At 36.4% G+C, this 24,307-nt stretch overlaps 1 protein-coding gene across 1 annotated transcript in view; it reads left to right on the plus strand.

Annotated features, from left to right (window-relative positions):
- The window catches only part of Sema3d (semaphorin 3D), a 199,391-nt gene that overhangs the window by 84,640 nt on the left and 90,444 nt on the right, over positions 1 to 24,307 (plus strand). Inside the window, exon 3 of the mRNA XM_005358325.3 lies at positions 7,164 to 7,324. Within this exon, the coding sequence (XP_005358382.1) occupies positions 7,164 to 7,324 (161 nt within the window). The remainder of the gene's footprint in view (positions 1 to 7,163; positions 7,325 to 24,307) is intronic.

Here is a 24,307-nt window from a genome sequence, read left to right on the forward strand (position 1 = left end):
CACACACACACACACACACACACACACACACACACAGAGAGAGAGAGAGAGAGAGAGAGAGAGAGAGAGAGAGAGAGAGAGAGAGAGAGAGAGGGCAGATTTTAAAAGAAGATAATAAAGTTGGAAAGAAACAGAAGGTAAAGGAAGAAAAGAAAAAGTGCATATACCTGCAAGATTGGAATTGTGAATCCTTTATGTTGCTACCAATTCTCACAACCCCTTCCCAATTCTCTGTAATGGGTTATAGACCATGAATATCTCTGGTGTCTTTCTCAAATCCACTGCAAAAGATAATGTCTATGTTTTAAAAATATTAGACAATTACTAATATATTTATCTCATTTATTTTGGAAGTAATTATATTATCTGCTTTCCAACATTGTGTTTCTAGTCCAGAAGTATGGTTTGAGCATCTGGGTGACATCCCAAGGCTGAAAGAGGGTGAGAGGTGAATAAGAATACACTGACAAAAGGCATGATTAGAAGCTTCGGTGGGAGAGCTCAGGGCTTATGTGGATCAAAGAAGCCATGTGAGGTCCCAGTGTAAATGCTGATGTAAATGCTAAACAAGGGCGCCCCTGAGTAAGTAAGATCACAAGAGACCACGGCATGGGACCTGTGAAGGGACACACTTGTTTTTTCACTAAAGGTAGAGAGGGAAGAAACCCGACAAGATTACAGGGTTTTACAGATGAGAACAATGCTGACGGTTGTACCCCTGAGAATTTCCAATTTGGGCGAAAGCATAAAACTCAGTTGGCACTCAGAACAGCCAAGTCTCCACTTGTGATTCCTGGAGTTCATGGTATGTGTCAGCTTTAGGTGTAAAGATATATTCTCTAGGGTTGTTATTGTGTAGGTTTTAGTTGATGATCCCATGGAAACAAGCAACAACTTTGCTGGGTTTGGCAAGAATGCAAGAAAGATAAGCTTGGGAAGAGGAACCTGTCCCAATCTCTGTCCCAAGGTCCCTTCCTAACGTGTCTGTCAGCCCGAGAAGTGTTCATATGTAATTCTTCAGTCTAATTATTTTATTTGGCTGCAGAGGGTTGGTGAGGCATGCTTTAATCACTTTGATGCTAGTGTTGTTGCAGTACAACGTTAAATCATTTGGAAATGACGATGCTTCAGGTTAGTCAATATTTTTGCAGCTGTTTTCTTGCTAAGTTTGTTTGAAACCAAACCAAATAGAATTTGTTATGGTGAAATAGAATCCAGCAAATGAATATATCAACTTTATTTTCCTCCATGCATAAGTAGAAGAAAAAAAACTTTGAAATACACAGTTCTTAAGTGTCTCTCTCCTTGCATGGGCTTGGGTGTATTTCAGTGACTTTTCTTGTTTTAGAGATTCCTGGGTAGTCTTCCTGACGCCACCAGGACCCATCATCATCCGTCCTGAGCTCTGTAGGCACACTTATCTCTCTAACACTCAGTTTGAGACCTTGCCACTTCCTTGAAAACTAAAATGTGAATGGCTTCCAGTCACCTACATAATAGCCTAACTCCCCTGCCTGACATCACTGCCCTCGGCTATCTAGACACTGTCTGTATGTCTAGTTTCACTTCTTCTGGTCCCACATATTTTCCATGTTTAATAGACTAAATTCCATGCTACAAATAGTCATTAAGTACTTCATTTTCTCCGACACTAAGATAACTACTGGAAACTTAAATACAAGTAAGGCTGGTCTTTTTCACAAATTGAGTACATACCAAGGAATAGCAACAGCACATAATACACACAAGTAGGAAATAATTTCCAAAAAAATCAGAATAATAAAATTGGCAGGAATAGTGAAACCTCCATAAATTATTTTCTTTCAAGGCAAATATGCTCAAAGGCTTATAAAGTAGGAACAAGTATAGATCACAATAATCAATATCAATAAATAGAATTATAAAAATAAACTGGATTAAAAGCTGTAAATGTACAGTCTCTACCAAATTATCTTATTGACTGGGTGGCATAAGTATTGGGGTACAATGTAGCTTTAGTCTACATTGACTTGATGATTCATCAGGTCTTATTACTTTAAGTGACTTTAAGCCATGGTGATGTTGGGTAGGTAAAGGACATAGCAGGAAGATGCTGTACAAGGTATGTCTCAGAAAAAAAATTTGGACCTCTCCTAGAATGTAATCCACATGTGTTGTGATTTATTTTCAAATAAATTTATTATTTTCACACACACACACACACACACACACACACACACACACACACACACGCGCGCACACAATGATCCAATAGTTTTTGCAGGCAAGATTCTCTAATACAATAATGTGAACATCCAGCTAAGTGTCTCACTTAGGCTATATAATTTTGTGTGATAAATATTCTTTAATCTTATCAGAATATTATAAATTGGCATATATGTTTTAACCTACATGTTTCTGGTTTATAAAAAGATACAATAATGTGTTTATAAAAAAAACTTATTTGGCCCAAATTGGAAGTCAATGCTAATATTTAGAACAACAGAACTCTCAACAGAGGAATCTAAAATGGCTGAAAGACACTTAAGGAAATGCTCAACATCCTTAGCCATCAGAGAAATGCAAATCAAAACAATTCTGAGATTCCATCTTACATCTGTAAGAATGGCCAAGATCAAAAATACTGATGACAACTTATGCTTGAGATGATGTATGGTAAAGAGAACATTGCTGCATTGTTGGTGGGAGCAGAAACTGGTACAGCCCCTTTGGATATCAGTATGGCTATTTCTCAGAAAATTAGGAAACAACTTTTCAAGACCCAGCAATACCACTTTTGGGTATAGACCCAAAGGATGCTCAATGTCCACAAGGACATGTGCTCAGCTATGTTCATAGCAGAATTGTTTGTCATAGCCAGAACCTGGAAAGAACCTAAATGCCCCTCAACCAATGGATAAGGAAAACGTGGTACATTCACACAATGAAGTTCTACACAGCAGAAAAAAAAATAATGAGATCTTGAAATTTGCAGGCAAATGGATGGATCTAGAAAACATCACATTGAGTGAGGTAACTCAAACCCAGAAAGACAAATATTATATATACTCACTCATAAGTGGCTTTTACTCATAAAGCAAAGAAAACTAGCTTACAATTCACAATCCCAGAGAACCTAGTTCATGATGAGGACCCTGAAAAAGACAACATACATAGATCTAATCAATATGGGAAGAAAAAGACAAGATCTCCTGAGTAAATTGGGAGCATGGGGACCATGGAAAAAGTTGGAAGGAAGGGGGGCAGAAAAAAAATGCATCGCTCAATAAAATCAATTTAAGAAAAACAAAAAGAAAAAACACACAACAAAAAAGAACAACAATATTTACTAACCTTTTCATACTTAATCATCATAATTTTAAGAAATGCTAAAAATTACCTCTTCTACTTGTCAAGAGAGTAATATAAATGTGCAAATGTTATGCTTTCTTTACATCGATTTTACATAGATTTTAAAAGAACACATCATCCTTGTAGTAGTTGATCAATCCAGAGCATGGGGTGTGTACCACCTATTGTTTTAAGGCCAATCTCACACTAATGCCTTCGTTCTGCGAGCAAACAGCAGTTGCCATATACTTTCTGTTTTCTTCACTTGTGTTTTAGGAAGCTGAGCCATGGTGGTCCAGGGACTTGTTCTAGATCACTATACCACACTGCCAATGGTTTGCCAACCACAGACAGGACGATGGTGCTTTGATCTAACTCTTGAATTCCTGGTCCTATTATTCTTTATGCCATGTCATATTGCATGTTGTAATTTTCAATGTAAGCCATATTTCAGAACAATCATCAGTTTTGAAAAATTGAGGGTTTATATCAAATACAATTGTTTACTAGTTAAGTGAGTATATACTCTTGGGAGTCTCTTCAATTACTCTTAAATTTTCACATTTCTACTTTACCTAAGTGAAATCCCAGGGAAAATGCAGATTTGCCTGATTGCCTGATTGTGCGAAGTTTGGTGAGAAATGCATTCTTTTAAAAGGCTTTAATCATGTCGGTCCTAGCCCATCCCTTAATGCCATTGCTTTCTTCTCAATTCTACTTACAGCCAGTGTGGAATGTTTGCTGGAAATGAGTCCAAAACATAGCATTCGGAGTTGTAAAATTATATTGCAATATTGTACCTCTCATGAAAAATGACACTTAGTTCCATACAAATGAAGATAGAGTTCAATGTCCATCTACCCTGCATAAATGTCTTCTATAAATATTAAAGAAAGAGTTTTGTTTGGCAACCACAAGCACTTGAGTTATGTAACACCTTTACACCTTTTTCACATTCTAAATTATAATTTTTCAAGTCTATTTTATAAATCTATCAAAATAACAATTAATAAATGGAAGAAGAAAAGCGTAGAAATTAATAGTTAATTATGTCAAAATTACCAACTGATTTTAAAAATTCACATCCTCAACCTTAGTAAAGTGATAAATTTGTTACTACTACCTTATTAGTCATCAGTGTTCTAGGTTTGCAGAAATAAATGATACTATAGTAGGTACGATTGTTAAAAGAAATGTGTTACAAAGATGCCGTTTACTTAGAAGTGTCTGTTATAATTGTTTTTAACCAAATGCACTGGGCTAACAAACAAGTCTCAAAGAGAGGAAAACTAGGAAATACAATATAATTACCAGGTTCGACACCAAAGACCATAACTATAAGATATGCATTTCACTTCATCGAGATGAAATGGTTTCATTTGTGAAGTTACATTTGTACTAAGTCATTTGAAGGTTTCCACTTTTTTTATTTTCCAGTTTTACATTTATTATTCTGTCTCCAGTTTCAGGCAACACTTCTTTAGAGATTTATTCAACTTTGTGTAAAGCATGCATCTGAGCAAGAAATGTAGATCTGAAATAGCAAGGAAGTGTGCATTGCTGGAAGACACTATCTCACAGAAAACTCCCTGAACTTTGGCTCCTACAATCTACATAATGGTCCCTGAACAATCTGTGTGGAAGCTGGTTTGTAGACGTTTTCACTGAGATTGGGCTTACCAGCTCTTCCTTTGGATTGGTTATGGTTTTCTACCATGCTTTCCTGTCGCAAAGAATACACAGAGAGACTCACCAACATGACTGCCTAAGTATGAGCAGCAGACATGCTACAGTGAGTGAGAAAAGCCCAGGAGGCCTCAACCTACACAAAGAACTACAGACAACTAAGCCAGGCTGAGCATAGAATAATGGTCTTCCCCAGGAAAAAGGACACAGATTTGTCATCCAGTGCTAAATGGCCAGCTATGAAAACACACATACAATTAACATTATCCAGACATAGACAGAGCAGGTTGTACCTTTGTATTTAGAGATGTATATGCATATACATTTATAAATTCACACATGCAAGTAACAATTAATGAAAAAAAGAGGCCACAAACATTAAGAGAAAAAGGATGCATATATGGGAAGGTTTGGAGAAGAGAAAGGGAAGGGAGAGAAGATTTGATTGTACTATAATCTCAAAAAATAAGAAATTAAAAATGTAGTGAGAGTCCAGGCATCCCATTACTGCTCCATGCTGAACACTATCACGCACGGGAAGAAGAGGTGAAGGAGAGCTCGCTCAGAGAATTAGAACGCATACTGTTCTTTCAGAGGACGTGCCTTTCCTTCCTAGCATCCATGGCTCATAACTGCCATAATTTGAATTCCAGGGAGATCTGGCACGTCTCGCCTGGAAGAACAGTACTCACATGCATATAACCCCCACCACACATACTTAAAAGCTAAATCTCTAGTTTGCTACATTTAAAACTTGTGGTTTATGTTTATGAATGTGTTGTCTGCATGTATTTCTGGGCACTAATGTGTGCCTGGTGCCTACAGAGGCCAGAAGGGAGTGCCTGATCTCTTGGAACCAGAGTTACAGGAGTTTTTGAACCACCACGTGGGTGCTGGAAACCCAACCCTCACCCTTATGAAAGAGGAATAGGTGCAATTAAGACAAGGTCATTTTTCCAGCTCTCCAAAAAGAATTTTACTTGTAAAAGTTTTTTCTTTCAGTCCTGGAAAATAGAAAAAATTAGATGTTATAGACAAGAAAGTGAATATTTGAAAACACCTGTCTCTCAAGGGACAAATATCCAAACTGTAAAAAAAAAAAACTTATTAAAATTCAATAATAAGAAACAAAATGAATTTTAAAAGAATAGAATCAAAGACATTAATATCCACCTCACCAATAAGGATATAAAATATCAAATGAGCATATGAACTCATATACCATACCAGTATCATTGGAGAAATTCAAAGTAAGATGACATAACAATACATGTCTATTAGGTGCTGACAACAACAATGTGAATACGAACAATAGGACCATGCAATCATCATCAATCAAAATGTAAATTGATTTAGACATCTTGGTAAGCATGTGGGACAATTTCTGGCAAAACTAAATATGTGACCAACAATTGTTTCTTTTGCTTTACTTCAAAGAAATCAAAAATATATGTACAAAAACCTTTGCATGCATATAATTTATTGTAGCTTCCAGAACTTGGAAGCAACAAATTAGCCTTACTTGTGGGTAAATGGATGAATTACAATATAAACAGAAAATGAAACAGTACTCTGAAAAACAAATATCACTTGCTTTTGACTTGAATGTTGGAGGGGCTATCTAGGGAGAGGAAAAATATCAGAAGGGAGGAAGGAGAGCCATGGTATGTAAGAGGTGAATGTAAACACTGTGCAATGTGAAATAAGAAGGAAAATGTCATAATAACTTCAACATTTTGCATACTAATTAAAATTTTTAAAAAACACAAGAGGAAAAATATTCCATGATATTTATGACACACTTTTATACTTTGTTGATGCATCTTAGGTTTATCATTTTTCAAATTTTAAAAAAAGAATAATGCTTTAAATTATAATTTATGACCTGTTTTTTAATATCTTATATTTCATAGTTCAAAGTTTTATGTTAATTTTAAAATGTATTTTATACAGAGAATAGAAGCAATCACTATTTAAGGAAAAGTGTCTGTTTCTGAAGGAGTTAAACTTGTTTCAATGTGTCAACACTGGAGCATCCATGCCACATAAGTATGTTCAAAGAGTGGATTATTATGTGTATTTTGGCAGGTAAACACATTTCATGCTGAAAGCGTCCCCTTCCTTTCCCTCTTTTGCCTTTTCCACAGACTTGCTGCTCTCAAACAGCTGTATTCCCTTTTTGGGTTCTTCGGAAGGACTGGATTTCCAGACGCTCCTTGTAGATGAGGAGAGAGGCAGGCTGCTCCTAGGGGTCAAGGACCATGTCTTCCTGCTCAATCTGGTCGACTTAAACAAAAACTTTAAGAAGGTCAGTTTATTTATATACATTGTTGGATTCACTGAATTTTTTTCTGTGCCTTATGCCTGTTTTGTGTTAGGTGACAGTGTCACTCAGGAGGGCTTCCACGTGTCAAAAACAATAGAAGACAGTTAAAAACAAAATCCCTAGGACAAACATTTTATGTTTTTATGGATTTTAGTATATATGCATATTTTGTGTCAATGAGTATAATTTTGAAGCCATTGAAAACATGAATGAGGGCAGCAAAATGTGTAAATATCTACTTATATATTAGAAGAGTAAGCATCTATAATAAAGATATTGCAAGGGAATTAGTCAAAAGTAAACATGTATTCTTTCCTGAAAATGCAACAATAAAATTTTATTAATTTTTAATTAATAAATACTCCTTTGTTTTAAGACTATGATGATGTTTTACATTGTTTCTTCATACTTTTATTTCACATATGAACAAATTTCTATCAAGATCTATGATTCTGAGCTAATAAAAACTCATAATGCTCCAACTATAAAGCGGCTAAAAAGTCTTACCAATTAAAAGAAACATAAAGAAAAAGATTATGTCTGAGTAAAATCCCCCAACAACGGTAACTCCACAGACATCAATCTGAACAATTCACATAACAAGAAAGTTGCATAAGAGTGACCATGAACCCTGGTTTTAATATGATATAAAGAAACGACATATTGAAGAAGGCTTAAGAAGGAAATGCTATCTCATGTTGCCTCCTCAGCTCAGCTAAGCATGTGGGAGAGGTGCCTCCCACTCTAGTCAGGGAAAGAATACTAAGTCTAGGCTACAGATTTACCAATAACCAGTGAAATTTGGAGACAAGCAGAATATTCTAAACCCTGTCTCTTGTCTAACACAATTGACCAAAATGTGGAACTGTGTCAACACAGAAACTCTCTCTATCTTTTGCAAATCCACAATGATGCAGCAGGGATGGCGATCTGTCTTGCTATAGGGGCATTAAGGCTGACACAGGGCTGTATCTGTGGTTCATTTCTGGGATTAGTTGCACCAGAACCAGGATTGGACAGAATATAAAGACCACATACTGATGCCAGTGCTCAAAGACAGGTGCTCTAGGTCTGTACCCCCAAAATCCCTATGTAAAATATATGCCAAGGGGATAGAATCTATTTGGGGTTTGCACAAATGCCAGTCTTTTAATAGATCTCAAGTATCTACCTTCTCTCCAACTTTTCTCCAAGGTAATACCTTTAGAGTATCCTATATCCAGTAGAAACTAACGTGCCATTGAAATGGACTTGGGTTTTCCTCTGTATCTTTACTAGTTACAATGTGAATCTTATCTTGTGGTTATGACAGTTGGGCACTGGCCAACTTAATATCAACTTTAGTGGCCAAACAACTACCATTACCCATATAACCCAACTTTTACAACATAGAGAAAAGCTCTATTCACTGAAGTAAATTAAAATTAATTAATACATTACTTTGCCTTGAAACTCAGTTCTAGGATGGACATGTCTGTAGATGGAACTTTCTGTCCTGCCCAGTCCCTCAGCCATTCAGTCCCAAAAAAACGCACAGACACTTATATTATAAATTGCATGGCCTATTAGTTTTGCCTTATTAACCAGCTCTTATAATTTAAATTAACCCATCATCCTTATCTATGTTTAGCTACATGTCTTGGTACCTTCTTGTTGACAGAGGTTTTTGTCCCAACAGGTCCCACAGTTGTTCAGTTCCAAAGAAATACACAGAGGTCTACATTAATCATAAACTGGTTGGCCTAGTTGCTCAGATTTCCTATTAACTCTTATAACTTATATTAGCCCATAATTCTTGTCTATGTTATTCATATGGCTTGGTATCTTTTTAGGCAAGGCAATCACATGTTGCTTGCTCTATGTCTGTGTAACTGACTCTTTCGTCTTCCCAGAATTCTCCAGTTCTCATCGCTCTACCTCAACGTCCTGCCTGGTGGCCCCACCTCTAATTCCTGCCTAGCTACTGGCCAAGCAGCATTTTATTAGAGCAATACAACTGATAAATCATTGTCCCACAGCACCTTCTCTTAGTGAGATATCCTCATCTTGTTTCCTCTGCATCTAGCTTGTGACTGTGTCTCTGCACCATTTCTCTTCCCAGAATTCTTTTAGTCTGATTGTTCTGCCTATAATATTCCTTCCTGGCTATTGGCCAATTAGCATTTTATTGAGTCAATATGAGTGGCAAGTCTTTACAGGGTATAAGAGCATTATCCTACAGACAGGTACTAATAGCCCTTATTAGGGTGTCAACAGATAGACTTTTGAAAAATAATATCAAATAGAATCAAGAGGCGGCATGAAACCACAATCTATTGAAATTTTATTCTGTCCAGCATCATTTCAATAGGCAATCAGTAGAAATGTAAGCTTTTGGTCCAGTGTCCATACATGGTTTCTGGAAATAATAAAGTCCCATGGAAATGGTGGCCATACACAAAGCATAGTTTTTGGAGTTTTTAACTCAGAGATGATTCTCAGCAAATGGGACATAACCCCACAATGTCAAAGCCACAAGCTGGTTACAGTGGACAAGGTAGATATCTGGGACACTCCAAACCCCAGGAGAAGCATGGGGAAATGGACTACCATTTTAAGGAGCAAGAACATTGGCTACAACTGAACAAAACAATGAACAGAGACCTGGGAGCCTAAGAGTCCATTATCCTTTGATGCTAAAATAGTGACAATACACTCCATCAGTATGAGACACTCCAAACATGAACTTAAACAACATCTAGTGCTAAATAAGTGCAAGTGACTATGAGCTTGAAAAATATAAAATAGAAATATAAGCTTATCTTCCCAGACAAGTTTAAGCAAAGAAAGACAAATTCTGAGACTAACAATTATCTTTCTTCTGACAAGTTGACACTTACCAAGTTTTAAGAGGTTTAAGGAAACTATGCTTAAAAAACATTAGAAAGTATTAGTGAACACAAAAGAATTATAAAATGACTACTCAAAGATTGTGAGTATTAGCAATTACTTAAAATTTAAAGAGAATAATATCTATTTTTAAAAGATATAGTGCCATATTGAATGTGTGGCAGTTTCAAATATATGTTCCTTATAATAAATTCAAATTAACTAAAAGCAAATGTATGGACTGAACTAGGTTGAAACTAGAAAATCTAATTATATGCAAATAAAATTCAAAAGGAAATGGAGGTGGCCATACTTACATTAGATAAAGCTGAGTTTACATGAAAGTAGTAAATGAGAAACATAGCAAAGAGTTTGACTCAACAAAAAGAAATGGTCATCTAAGTATGAATGCATTTAATATAAAATCACCCAAACATGCAAAGCAAAAATTAATAGATGAAAGAAAGAGTGAGACCCCACTCAACAATTGTTGGAGAGTTTAATGGCCCATTCTGTCAATCCACAGATCATTCAGACAGAAAAATGAGCAGAAATTTAGGAGTTGTGTTGAATTCTCAGTCTGACAAACATCCACAGAACGTTTGGCCCAGCCAGCACCCAGACTTATGTGTTCTCATCAGCACAGAAAACACTCAAGTGGGATGGTGGGCTACTTTAAGTCTCAACAAGTTATATGAAATTAAAATCTTATCAGGGATTATATATATATATATTACTAAAAAGGAGAAAACTAGAGGCATTGTCCTACCTGACTAATAATCACTGGTGCCTCACAGGTTAAGTTGAATTCAAAATTTATTGTGAAACTAGAGTCATCAAAATTCCATTGCATTTTCATAAAAACAGACAAATTGACCAATGAACAAAAACAAACAAAACTATTACAGATAACCAATGGGTCCACATTCATCTGTCTTTCAACAGGTGTAAAGGAACTTCACTGAGAAAGGAAAATGAGCTGGGTGGTGACAACACACACCTTTAATTCCAGCACTTGAGATGCAGAGGCAGCTGGATCTCTGTGAGAACTTACTATTGAAAACAGTATGGTGGCTCTTCAGAAAATTAAGAGGATAGCTGTGAGAAATTATCTGAAAAATAAAGTTGAGGAAGGAATTTTGAAAGTTACTAAAATAAAGAAGTGATAGCTGAGGAGAAAGAGAGGTTTATATCTGATTTAAATATTACTTAATTTTTACATGTGTAAAACATGAAATGAGATTTTCCTGGTTCATAAAATTGTCATGTTTTGAGTGTCAGTTTCAATTAAATTTAAATTAAATCTTTAAAATTGCAAAAGAAATACCTATTAAAATCTAAAATAAAATTTCCACTTTACCCTACAAGATAATGCTGAAAATAAAAGCTCAGGTATTATCACCTAACATTTTCTAAGAGTTTAGCAAATATTGTTATCTACAGTGAAACCTAGATATATCAAAGCTGAGAGGGATGGAAAATTTAAAATACAAAATGTGTGAAGCATTCTTAACCTGTGAGGCACCAGTGATTATTAGTTTATTTATTTTCATAAAGATAGAATTCCTGTAAGAGTCAGGTAAATCAGAGTCACTTTTGAGCTCTGTTTACAGGGACGTTGAACAACCTTAATATATTCACCTATAATGACCGTTCTCTGATCCTTATATGTATGAAATGCATTTTATGTTTAAATATCAGTGGTTTGGTTAATTGAATAAGGTTTGTTCTTGAGACTTTAGTCTGCATGTAAATGCTTATCTGCATATGTATTATTGTTGCTTGGTGAACACCTGAATATAGACAGACATTTGCTCTGTATGTTTCTCTTCTTTTTTGACTTGCTTGGTTTGGCTTCTTTGAGATAGCTTCTTAACTTTATAGTCCAGTCTGCTTATAAGCTCTGGTAATCCTCTAGTTTTCACCTCCAGAAGGCTGGCATTACAAGAGCCAGATGTCAAACCCAGCACAAGAATTGTCTTTTGTGCTGTTCATTTTTGTAGATCTGAAGCTTGGTGCTATTGCACTTACATTGCATGCATTAGGCCCTGAGTCCAATCCGAAGTAACACCAAAATAAAAGAGTAGATTAAATACATGGAAATGATTATGACATATCTAGCGTACATTAGTATAAGAGAGGAAATACTGTGTCTACTAAGAATTAATTTTTAGTTTGATGAATGTTTGTGGGAGTATGTGCATGCATACAGGTTCGTGTCTGTGTATGTGTGTGAAGATGTGTAAGCTCTCTATCACTCTTCACCTTTATGAGACATGTCTCAGTATACATGGAACCCATGGATGTTTCTAGTGTTGTAAGCTATCCTGCCTCAAGGATCCTTCTGTGTCCACTTTGCCAATGCTGGAATTAAGGATGCACGCCTCCAAGCCAGCTCTGTTATGACTGCTGGGATCAGACTCCACGCACTTAACTATCTGAATCATCTCCCCAGCCCTGACTGCTACTTCTTTTTTAAACAAAAACAAGCAAGCAAAAATCCACGTATGTGTGTGTACACATATATTTAAATACATAAGCACCACAGGCTCACCCTATGTAATTTTCTTAGATGGTAGCCCTTGGATGAAAGACTTGCTTGATATAATTTATTTTTTTCAGTCATTCTATATGTCTTGTTATCTCATAAGGAAAAAATGGGTTGTATTTTAGCTTTTGTTTTTATTTTTAATGTTCAAACTTGCTAAGTGTCTTTGAAAGCAATCATCTATAGATGCATTAATGGAAGCTGTGTTTCTAGAAGAAAAGTGGGGAGAAAAAACATTTCCAGAAGTTTTTCTCAAGTTCTCTTAATTCATTTACTTGGAAAGCAGTCTTTTAAGAATTATACTTATCCTCTGGTCTATGTATTTATTATTTAAGGTAACATGAAATAAAAGTAGATTATATGGTAGAATTTAAGGAGTAACCTCCACTCTAATACTGTGGTTCTATTCTATCAATTCTTAAGGTTGTATTTTTTATTCAGGAATTTATTTTAAAAACATCCATAACCTTGACATAGATAGATGATATCCGGTGATATCTCAGCCATCAGTAAATATCTTAGTAGAAGATAACACTTTCTACAAACGAAGCTAAAATTGAATTTTGCAATTTTGCTTTTATACAATCTGACTTTTAATGCATTTTCCCAAATATGTCTTGGTTTAGTATAATAACAAAAAGCAATTCATTCTTTTAAGGGAATCTGTTCATGTTCTCTTCTTTGCCTTCAGGGATTGGAAGAAAAGGTTCATTTATCTGAACTTAGTGTATTAGATCATTGCTTAAAATAAGTTGTGATAGCACAACTTCCTTTTCACTATTTTAAGCATAACTTTTTTGGCAATATTCTATTTTTAAAATGTGCTAATATTTAATAAAGTAAATGTTGTGAAATATCTTTTGATATTCTTGTAACAAATGATTATTTGAATATTTTATTTAATTAGTGGTTTTTCACATGGCTGAAATTCCTTTGTACTTCGCCAAAACATGTAATTCATAAGAAAGTCATATATGCATTGGAAACAGTTTGTGTTTATGTAGGTTTCCACCATTTCATTCTGGATAAATCACTCCAGTGCTAATAGGTACTCTGTGGTAGCTGGTAAGTGTTGAGAAGTAGCAATTGAGCAGCGTTTGGACCTATGCGTTTGCATTGGCGCAGTGCCCTTCGGTAATGATCCAGACTGCTCTGTGCAAAGCAACCACACATGTTGGGACTCTGAGGGCTGAAGCTGTCCTTTGTTCTCTTTAGGGTTACAGCAATCTACGGCACATAATTGAGTTATGAGTGTCTGGTTGTTAATATTTCCCCAAGGGAAATTGAAAAAAAAAAAGAGTCTGTGAAAAGTACTCAATGGAAGCAAGCAAACTTTGTCATACAATGTATATGTCAACGTCATATACTAATAGGACTGTGCTTGCCGAAATGTAGCCATTCTCGTTCACACTTACACAGGCACTTGCTTATTACAGTAAGAGCAGAAAACACAACCAATGTATATACCAAGTAGTTAGGAAATGAGTACATAATGATCCCCTTTGCACTGCCTTTACTCTCGATCAGGTTAGCTTTTGAGCCTAGGGCAGTGAATCATGCAGACATAAACTTAGATTTTGGAACATTTTCACTACCTAGAAAATAAATGTTATAAATACTGTTTTGTTTTCTTTTAGGTGGTTTGACATTCAGGACAAAAGACATGCTCTTACTCTTTTTGTGTTGTTTTTGTTTCTATAGAGGAAAGATTATTTCTGTATTGAATAAAATTCCATGCAAGTATGAATGTGTTAAGGATGTGATGTCTTATAATTTAATCAGGATTTTGCCTAATTGGTCCTTTCTTAAGGGGATAGCCTGTGAACTCCTTCTGGGACAGGTTTTCAAACAGATTTGATTTTCAAACACTTTGAGTTTTGTCTTTCTTCAACACTAGATCAAAATCAATATTTAGAACCAACTAGAAATGACCCCACTTCAAGGAAAGAATGTAGAATTGTACCAGTCACGTAGCTCTTGTGTCTATGTGTTCGTTCAGTTATACCGACACTGAGATGAAGATTAGTTTATGGATTATTAGTGAGTGTTTCAATTCAGCACCTGAGAGAGGGAAACAGGAAAACATCAGCAGCAAAGAGACAGTACAATTCTAACAAGAGCCTCAGTTGGCAGACCTGACTGGGTGTGTTTACATCCTCCTAGTAGGAGTGATATAAAATATCAATCAACCAAATGTTTATATTATTATTTTTCTCACATCAAACCATGCATCATGGCCACCAGAAATTAAAAATTTAAAAAATCATTTTTCCCCACATTTATGCCCCTTTATATGTTGTTTATTGTCTGGGAACTAGAGTCTGCCGCTCAGATTTCTAAGGCTTCCAATTCATCTTCACCCTATTTCCAATGCTTCTCGCATTATTTAAGCTCCTCCTTGGTACTTCACTCGCTCTGTCTCCTCTCTCTTCTCTTTTTCCTCCTTTCAGCCTTCCTCCTTTTCCTTCTCCCCAAATATACTTTTTTCCCCTAAGTAACCTTAATGCTTTGCAAAATGAATAATCTAGTCACAAAGGTTTGCCTTTGCTGAACTTTCCTGTGACTTATCGCTCCAGCTTGTCCCCTTTGGGATCCTGAAGGCATTCATCTGATTGCAGCCTCTTGTTACAGATTGCTCCCCACAGCTGTGCCTCACTTCCAGGTTATGCTTTCAATTCACTATGGCAGGCAGTGTGTTTATAGGAATGCCAGATTCCTCATCTTGCATAACTATTAAAACATCCCCCATCCACTTACATACTCCTTAAATGTAGCATTATTTCATATTCTTCATTCTGTCTTAGGAATTGTTCATTTCTGTGTTTTTTCTGAGGAATAATCAATTTATAAATTTCATTTAATTAAGAAGGTTTCAGCTAAGAATCAAAGAATTATAAACAGTTACACACGATGAAGGCAGCCTTGCCTTGCTTTTCCAAACACAGCACAGCTTTGGATTCTCACTTCCAACTCTGTTGACCCAGTTGTGTTCAGGTCCATGGCAGTTCAGGCTCTTACACCCAAGTGCCTGGTGGAAGCAGCTGCTTCCTTTAGACTACACGGAAGACAGAAGGATGAGGAAAAGAGCCTTGGTCTCTCTACCAATCAACTGTTTTCCCCACCTTTGAGTTTGTGAGCCAAGGTCTTATGCAAGTCAATCTGATCTGGAACTCAGAAGCCTTAATCAAGTCCTACAGTCCCCAGTAATGCCATTGGTTTATAACTAAGCATCTGGGCACTTTGCAGAGCAGAAGTATAGTACAAAAATAAATTTAAAAGAAAAACCTCTTTACAGGTATATTTATCTTAGTAAAAATATTACTTTATAATACTAGAGTCCAGAATTTAGTGGCACCTTCTACTGAGGTCTTTCTAGTTCTCTTTGTCTGTCAGATATTCTTGATATCAACGTTATCCTCAAGTTGGTGTAAGATGATTTCAACAACACAAATGGTTCACAGATAGATCAACATATAGAAACAGGAGAACGGCTTTACACATATTATGGTCCATTTCTGGGGTAGACTTGGCATTAGCATTATCTTTATTTTGCTACAATATGCTTGCAATGGGATAAAACATTCTTATTTAAAGATATAGACGAATATAATTGCATGTATCTTGATAACAATATTTTTGTTTTATCTAGTGAATATTTGCAATATAGGTGACATTGTTTCTAAAATTAAAATAACCAAAATTCAGTTGATAAAGAAAGAACACATTTGGTTGGAAGTCCCTGAATGTATTTTTAGCAGAATGTAAATCATATACAAGAATTCTTTCTTGTATTGTTTTGGGTTTTGTAATCTCAGGTCCTAAAAATCAGTTGTTAATTACAGGAATAAAAATGAGAATATTTTATTGATGACTGAAGTTTGAATATTTTTCTTTTATCCTTTATAAGACACATTTTTTTCATTTCTTATACCCATTGAGCTTTGGATATTAGAATGAAAACTGTAGTAAAATATAAAATTCAGGTTTTATATAAATGTCTGCATGATCATCAACTTCATTAATTCTAGTTAAGGATGCAAGGCATGAAATAGTTATAAAACACCAGATGATTTTTAATTATCTAAAAAAAAAAGACAGATCATATGTAACATGAGGAACACAGATTGGAGGAAAAACTCTGTCATGCTTGGAATTGAGCTAATTCAAAATAGATCAAAGATTTTTGAAATAATGGAAATTGACTGATTTTATGTGGCTCATGTTTGAAATTAATCTTGATAATTATTGTCTTCTTTTGTTCATTTGGAATAGGGAAAAACATTTTTAAAAAGTGAAATAGCAAAGGTTCTTGCTCTTCCTTGTCTAAATTAAGGGAGCTGAGATTTTCTTCCGAAGGTATCAATAGTCTACCCCATCTCTATAGTCAGAAAGTACAGAGAAAAACGTCAGTGGCATTTGGGACAGGTGGCCAATCTGGCATGGACAGTTTGTTACCTTTTGTTAATGATGCAGTAAGAACATGTTGCTTATGTGAAAATTTCCAAAGTATCAATAAAAATATTTTGTTGGGGAATAAATGATGTATTGGGGTGTCAGACTGATAAGGGGTGGATATAGTGGTTCACCTTGACGGCATTTCAAGTCCCCATGGAAGCACATTTCTGTGCCTGCCTGTAAGAAATCATTCAGGTTAGACTGAGATTGGAGGAGTTCCATCCTAAATGTGCACAGTACCATTCCATGGGCTCGAACACCCAAAGTCAATGAAAAAAAAATAGAAATAATTTTTAAAAGTATGATCAGCATAGACATTATAATAATGACCATACTTGGCATTTTTTTTTTCCAAGACAGGTTTATCTGTAGCTTTGGGAGCCTGTCCTAGTACTAGCTCTTATAGACTAGGCTGACCTCGAACTCACAAAGGTCCGCTTGCCTCTGCCTCCCAGGTGCTGGGATTAAGGGCAGGTGCCACCACTGCCTGGCTCATACTTGGCTTTTGGTTTGTTTGATTTATCGAAGACCCCGTTTCTCTGTAACTTTGGGGACTGCCCCAGAACTAGCTCTTGTAGACCAGGCTGGCAGCAAATTCACAGAGATTCACTTGCCTCTGCCTCCCAAGTGCTGGGATTAATGGCATGTGTGCCACCACCACCCAGAGATATACTTGGCATTTTTTAAATGAGTTTAACGAACTATGGTTTCTAAGCAGACATTAGCTGTCACGATGATTGCAAATGAACATTTTTCTCCTCCTCCACAGTCAACTTGAAGTTGTACTAGCAATGGAAAGCTATGGAACTTTCTATGCATAAACTTTCAGTAGTAATATTCAAAACTAATTTTCTCCCTTCATTTCACTTCTCTCTTTTGACTTCATCATGGCTGACCACAGAATGAAATATCTAATAAATTCTGTTTAGTTATGCAAATTGTTCAGACTCCCAGGTCAGTGAATTTTGTGCATTTCCTCTTAAGAAGCTATGTCCTTTAGGGTTCTCTGCACAAGGGTGGCTGTGTTTTCCTCTGCAGTGTGAGGCTTCGCCATGAAACGGATTCTATCACTGGGGCCTTCACTGCTAGCGTTTTCACTTGACCTTCTTGAATGAGACCTAGAAAACCTCATGGATAACCCCCATACAAGATTTATTTTCATTATTTTAAAGTGTGTCTCTCTGTCTCTCTGTCCTGTCTTTCTCTGATTAAGGAGGAATATCATTCCTCCTCCTTTTTTGTTAAGCTGGAGGCCAATTTTATTTGACTTTCAAAGAAAACAAGGGGGGCAGACGAGTTGTGAATCTCAGCAACTGCCAGGAGAAGAAGAGTAAAGAAAACAACCCCTTTTGAGTTAGGATTTCAGAAAGCCAGCATACTCAGAAGTAGAGGTTGGCAAAGAGCTGCATGGAATTGGACTGGGGAGAGTACTATAGAGGATGAGTGATAAAGCCCAGAATACTGGGGTAAGCATGCCTCCACTATTGGAAAGAGATGTAGAAAGGAAAAGGGGCATTAGAAAGGAAGATCTGTGAGCTACCTGCAACATTCAACTTTTGATCATGGCTTCTATCTATTTCTTGGGAAGTCTTTTCCCACGGCTCTGGTTAATGCCTTAGGCAGCCGTCATACTGCACATACTCGGAATGTGTAGGTCAATAAGCATGTCCATTTTCTTCCCTGTCATTTACCGCCCTCTCCCTGTGGACATTAGCTCACAGGAAAGCTGAAGACCAAGAGCTCTTTGAGGATCACCAAGACTCATCCCTAACAAATTCTCAGAGTGGCCTTGTAGCATTGAGTGAGCTTGTTCAGATGAAAACACGTTCCTCAAGGGGAAACAGTAATTTCAGATCTCCAGTTCCCAAGTCTGTTATTGTTTGGACATGGATGAAATGATCTAAATGAATCTTGCCTATCATTTTGAAGATTTTTGCAACTTTGATCAATACCTCACTTAAGATTTTGCCTCAGTTCAAATTTTTCTTTGATCATCAAATTATACTATCTAACCCCTAAAATAAGACCTCAAAAGAATGCTGTTTTAATTCCAAAAATGTCATGGAAGAGTTATTGTACATCATTCATGAAGTCTTCCCATTGGAATCACACGGGTAAGAAAATACTAATAGCCATGTATTAACCTCTGAAATATTAATAGAATCTATCAAATCCAGTTTTCTTTTTTGTAACCTGTTACCTATGATTTTTCAGTAGTATTTTTGCTGGATTCCATAAAAAGTGTAATTGGGAATTTTGTCTAAAGAGAATACAAAAAAGCATATTGACCCTTTTTTTTTTTTTTTTTTTTTTTTGGTTTTTCGAGACAGGGTTTCTCTGTGGCTTTGGAGCCTGTCCTGGGTCTAGCTCTGTAGACCAGGCTAGTCTAGAACTCACAGAGATCCGCCTGCCTCTGCCTCCCGAGTGCTGGGATTAAAGGCGTGCGCCACCATCGCACGGCTATTGACCCATTTTTTAAAACAATCTTCAGATTTAGATTAGTTGCTTTATTTGTAAATAATGCTTGGGCATCTTTATCCAATTGATTTAAAACTGTTTTCTTATTAAAAATGAGGTTTTAAAATCATATATATATATAAATGTTCAGTGAATTAATGCAGTAGTAATTCAACGTGAATTGACTCCTGGGCTTAAAAGCTAAGATAAACTCTAGAAATAAAAGAAAAATGAATTTCTTAAGTTGGCAAGTTGTGCACGCTTATTATTCTATTGCTAGGAAGAATAAGTCAGCAGGATTCTGGGTGCATCAGGTCAGCCTCAACTAAATAGAGAGACACAGTTTTCACACAGACATGCGCGTGCGCGCGCGCACACACACACACACACACACACACACACACACACACACACACACACACGGAGGGGGGGAAGAAAGAGAGACAGAGAACAATTTTAAGAAAAAAAAGTGAAGCTTGTTTGCTGTATCCCAACAAAAACCCAATACTTAGAAAATCCTACTTATAAGATTATAGGCAAAATCAGTATAGAACTTAACTATTTTCTGTGTAAAGTATCTTAAACGTATTGTTTTAATCTAAGCATAGCTTCCTCCATTTGGGAGAAATGGTTCAATGTGACAAAATGATAAATGTGCTCTGGTTTACAAACAAAGACGCTTTCCTGTGATTTCTAAGTGTGACGACAGTGAATCAAAACAACACGAATGTTTAATCTCACAGAACTTCTTGTTTTTGTTAAACAACCCGAGACAATTTATTTTTTCTAAAGCAAAACATGAAATCTGATAGTTATTTAAGATCTTTATCTTTGTGGTTATTGAACAACAGCAAACAAATAAAACCAAACTCTTTCAGAATGAATTACTGAATTAAAAGTAAAGATAAATTACTTAAGTAAAACTTTTAAACTCTTAGAAATGGAAAGTTTTAATTAGATTATAAAGTGATTCTGTGATTCTAAACTTATCCATATGAGAGATATTTCTTCTGTATCCCAAAGATGGTGTAACTTTTTCCTTGCCCTTACTATCAAAACAGAGTAATTACAAAATTACTCCATATAGTTAAAGTTCATCAAACCATGCCCTTATTGTTTTTGTACTTATGAAATAACTGAGTTTGTAGTTATAAATCTAGTAATTTTTCTGGAGTGTTTAAGTACTCATCTTTCTTTGCTAACATGAAAAAGGCATTTTGTTATTTCCCTTTCCTCAGGGAAGTTTACAACAAAGTTCTATAGGAAAGGATCCTGCTCTGCTTTTTTGTACTCAGGATAATAAAAAAATTCTTTATAAATAATAATGGCCTCTGACTGGGATTCCTTTCACCCCTCTGCGGCTGCATAAAGTCATGGACCACAATGGTTCACTCTGTGTCCCTGTGATTTACAGAGACGAGAACTGGAGTAAGTAACCTCTTCAGCTAACGTGGCTACCAATGAAAGAAAGACACTGCTTTTCCTTTTTAACACCCGAAATTAGGAGAACATAAAATTCTTGGATCCACGCAGATATCATAATAAATGAAGTTTTTATATGAGACACCCTACTTAGTTTCATGCTGTTTAATCTTCTCCTATCGCCTACTGAGCGCAAGCTGTCCTGTAATCAGAGCTGTAAAACAATTGCCTCGTTCATGGATGTGCTGGCCCCTTAGCTCAGGGCTGATATGCGGATCCCATCTGGTCACTGTAATGGACTGTCAGACTGCGGGCAGACAACCCAGTCTCTTGCCAGAACTCTGGTCAGAATGCCTGTGTTTCCCATTCCAAGGAAATTACAAAAAAAGAATTTTTCAGTGCTCAGTATGTGTACATTGCAGGTCATAAACAGGGTAAGAAGGAGCAATGCTCATTTCACTGTTTATCATTAGTCACCAAATGTCATTAAGTCATTGACTAATAAAAAGGTAGTGGAATAGTGCAGCATAACTTGAAGAAAAGGCACAAAGGGGGCTTAGAATAATGCAATGAACAAGAACTGAATGCAAGTAATAGACTCAAGTTAGGAAAGCAGCTGTGAACCTGTTTTTCTTGTCCTAACTATCATAGGCCACACCCTGCACAATCTGGGGATTGACCTGACGGGGAAAATGGGAATTAAAGAATCTATAGGCAAACCTACAGAAAAGCTGGGGTAGGGTGGACAAGATGCTCTGATGGAGATGAAGCAGCAGCCTGGGGACTCAATCCATTCATTATATACAGCTGGATGGGAGGCAAGCTACTAATTTTAGAGAAGCAGTCTCAGGCTGCAGTGCTGTGAGAGGAGAAAACCTGTGGTTGATATTTTCTGCATGCACTGCCAGTGTAAGTATTCCAGCCAGGGAAGGCACTGCTATGCCATGGATCTGAGGCACTGGAGTCCTTTACATGCCAGTGCTCATGTCAATAATACTCAGCACGTTATCTGCTCCACAGTCATGGAAGTTGGTGGTTTAATGGATAAGTGCTTAAAATATATTCACTAAGGAACCTCTAAGAACTAATGTGAAGTGCCACAAATTCCATTCCAAAGGCTATTCTCACTGCACAGTAGTTCAGTGAGTTGTAAAGAAATTGGATATGGTTGATTTAGGTGTGTGATTCTTAAATATTTTTAAGTAAAGTTTAGAAAAATTGCAGAAATAATAAAGAAGAAATGGAACATGCAAACAGTATTCCATACAGATTTTAGGAGTACATAAACAAGAATAATTTAACCATAAAAAGAATATTATCGGGCCTGGATGATGGCTCAGAGGTTAAGAACACTGGTTGCTCTTCCAGAGGCCCTGAGTTCAGATCCCAGCAACCACATGTTGACTCAATCCATCCATAATGAGGTCTGGTGCCCTCTTCTACCATGCAGGCAGAACACCGTGTAGATAATAGTTAAATAAATCTTCTAAAAAGGAAAAGAAGAATATTATCAAACCATACTGTGTTTCTTAAAATCCCTTTGAATTTGTTTGTTAATGTTTTTGATGATCTATTCATGTATTCTTCTCCTTTTCTGGATGCTGCAGGTATTGAGGAGAATAAATGGGTCAGGCTGTCTGTTTTCACAGTGCATCCGACTAGAGGAGAAAAGAGCTGATGAAGAAGAAACAGAAGGAGACAAGTATTTTTAAACTGTTGTATTATTTTAAATTGTGTCGCAAGCCATGCCTTGTTGAGCTGCCATACATCCAGAGACATCTTTTTGGGGTGACTTCTGCCGCCTTCCTAGCCCCAGGGTAGGGCCGTGAGGATTAGAAATGTTAGCTAGAAGGAACAGAGGTAAGAAAGAAACATACAGACATAGGATAGTAGTGGGAGGGCTGCTCAGTTCCTCTTGCATCCTGAGTTGCATCCTTGCATTCTGAGTCTGCCCGTGTTTAATTTTCCATACACTTTTATACCCCAGTACAAAAGGGAGAGGAAGTCAAAGGTGCTTTAGCATAATACAAAGGACAACCGGAATAGTTACTTGCCTCAATACTTTAAGACATCAAGCCAATATTGTCAATTAATTCTTGAAAAAAATCATTCTGTTGTTTTGACAGTGAAGCCACCCTACACCAAGTATCCTGAAGGTAGTCACTACCTAGGTCAAACCTTCTATTACAAAACAAGGAAAAGAAGTATGCTTGAATTCTCTGCCCTTTGGTCAGGGTGGAGAAGATCTACCTCTATGGCCCATATTAATGTTCAAAACACCAAGTAACCACATTATGTCAGGGTATGGAGTCACATACCCTGTTGTCAACTACTTTGAGTAATCTCAAACCCTCTGACCTTCAGACAAGGTGAAATGTGCTCACATTTTTGGGTCTCCACAAAATTGTGGTGGTATTCCTGGAAAGTTACTTATACTGGTCATGGAAGAAGGTTTCTTGGGAAGATTTTAGGAGATTGACAGCTACCTACACCAAGATCATCCATAGGAGGTTAGACATGCGGCAGTAGACAAGCTAAGCCTAGATTCATCTTGTGATCTGAAATGGTTTCTGGAAAATCCTATAGCTCTGCACTTATATGGAGGTTAAAATGAGAGAAAAAAAATTGTGTAGTCAGACTTTTCATCTGTAACAACCCACACCTATATCAGGTGTAATAATTCAACCTTTACCTTCAGCAGTGCTTATATTTTGCTTTTTAATATTTATTAATTTAAGTCTACCTCAGTTTTGCCTTAGGATCCATAGTCTTCATTGTTCCCATTCACTGCTCAAATCCTTTACCATATCTCATTATCTCAACATTTTCCCATCTTTGTTACAATCAATCATACATTTGCATCATGCCCTTTGATAGACATGTATGCTGTCTCTGAGGTTCTGAATTTTTGTCTTTAATTAGGTTTTACGAACACATTGCAAGTTTTTCTCTGTCCTATTTAGTCTTTTGGCATCTCTGAATCAGGGCAAAGGACATTGGACGAAACTTGTGCTTGCTAACTTGAGTCAATTAAAGTGTCTCTTAAAGATGAAACAAGGAGCAGATATAATTAGGATTTCCTCTGGATGTTGTTATAAGGACTTATCATTATTTGAATGTTTCTGTAATTTCCCTAACATTAACTACTTCAAAATAAACTGTGTGACATTTTCACCTTAGAAAATGACAACTCTAAATGAATTATATGAGTTGTA

This window comes from Microtus ochrogaster, chromosome 26 (assembly GCF_000317375.1).
Source record: "Microtus ochrogaster isolate Prairie Vole_2 chromosome 26, MicOch1.0, whole genome shotgun sequence".
NCBI lineage: Eukaryota > Metazoa > Chordata > Mammalia > Rodentia > Cricetidae > Microtus > Microtus ochrogaster.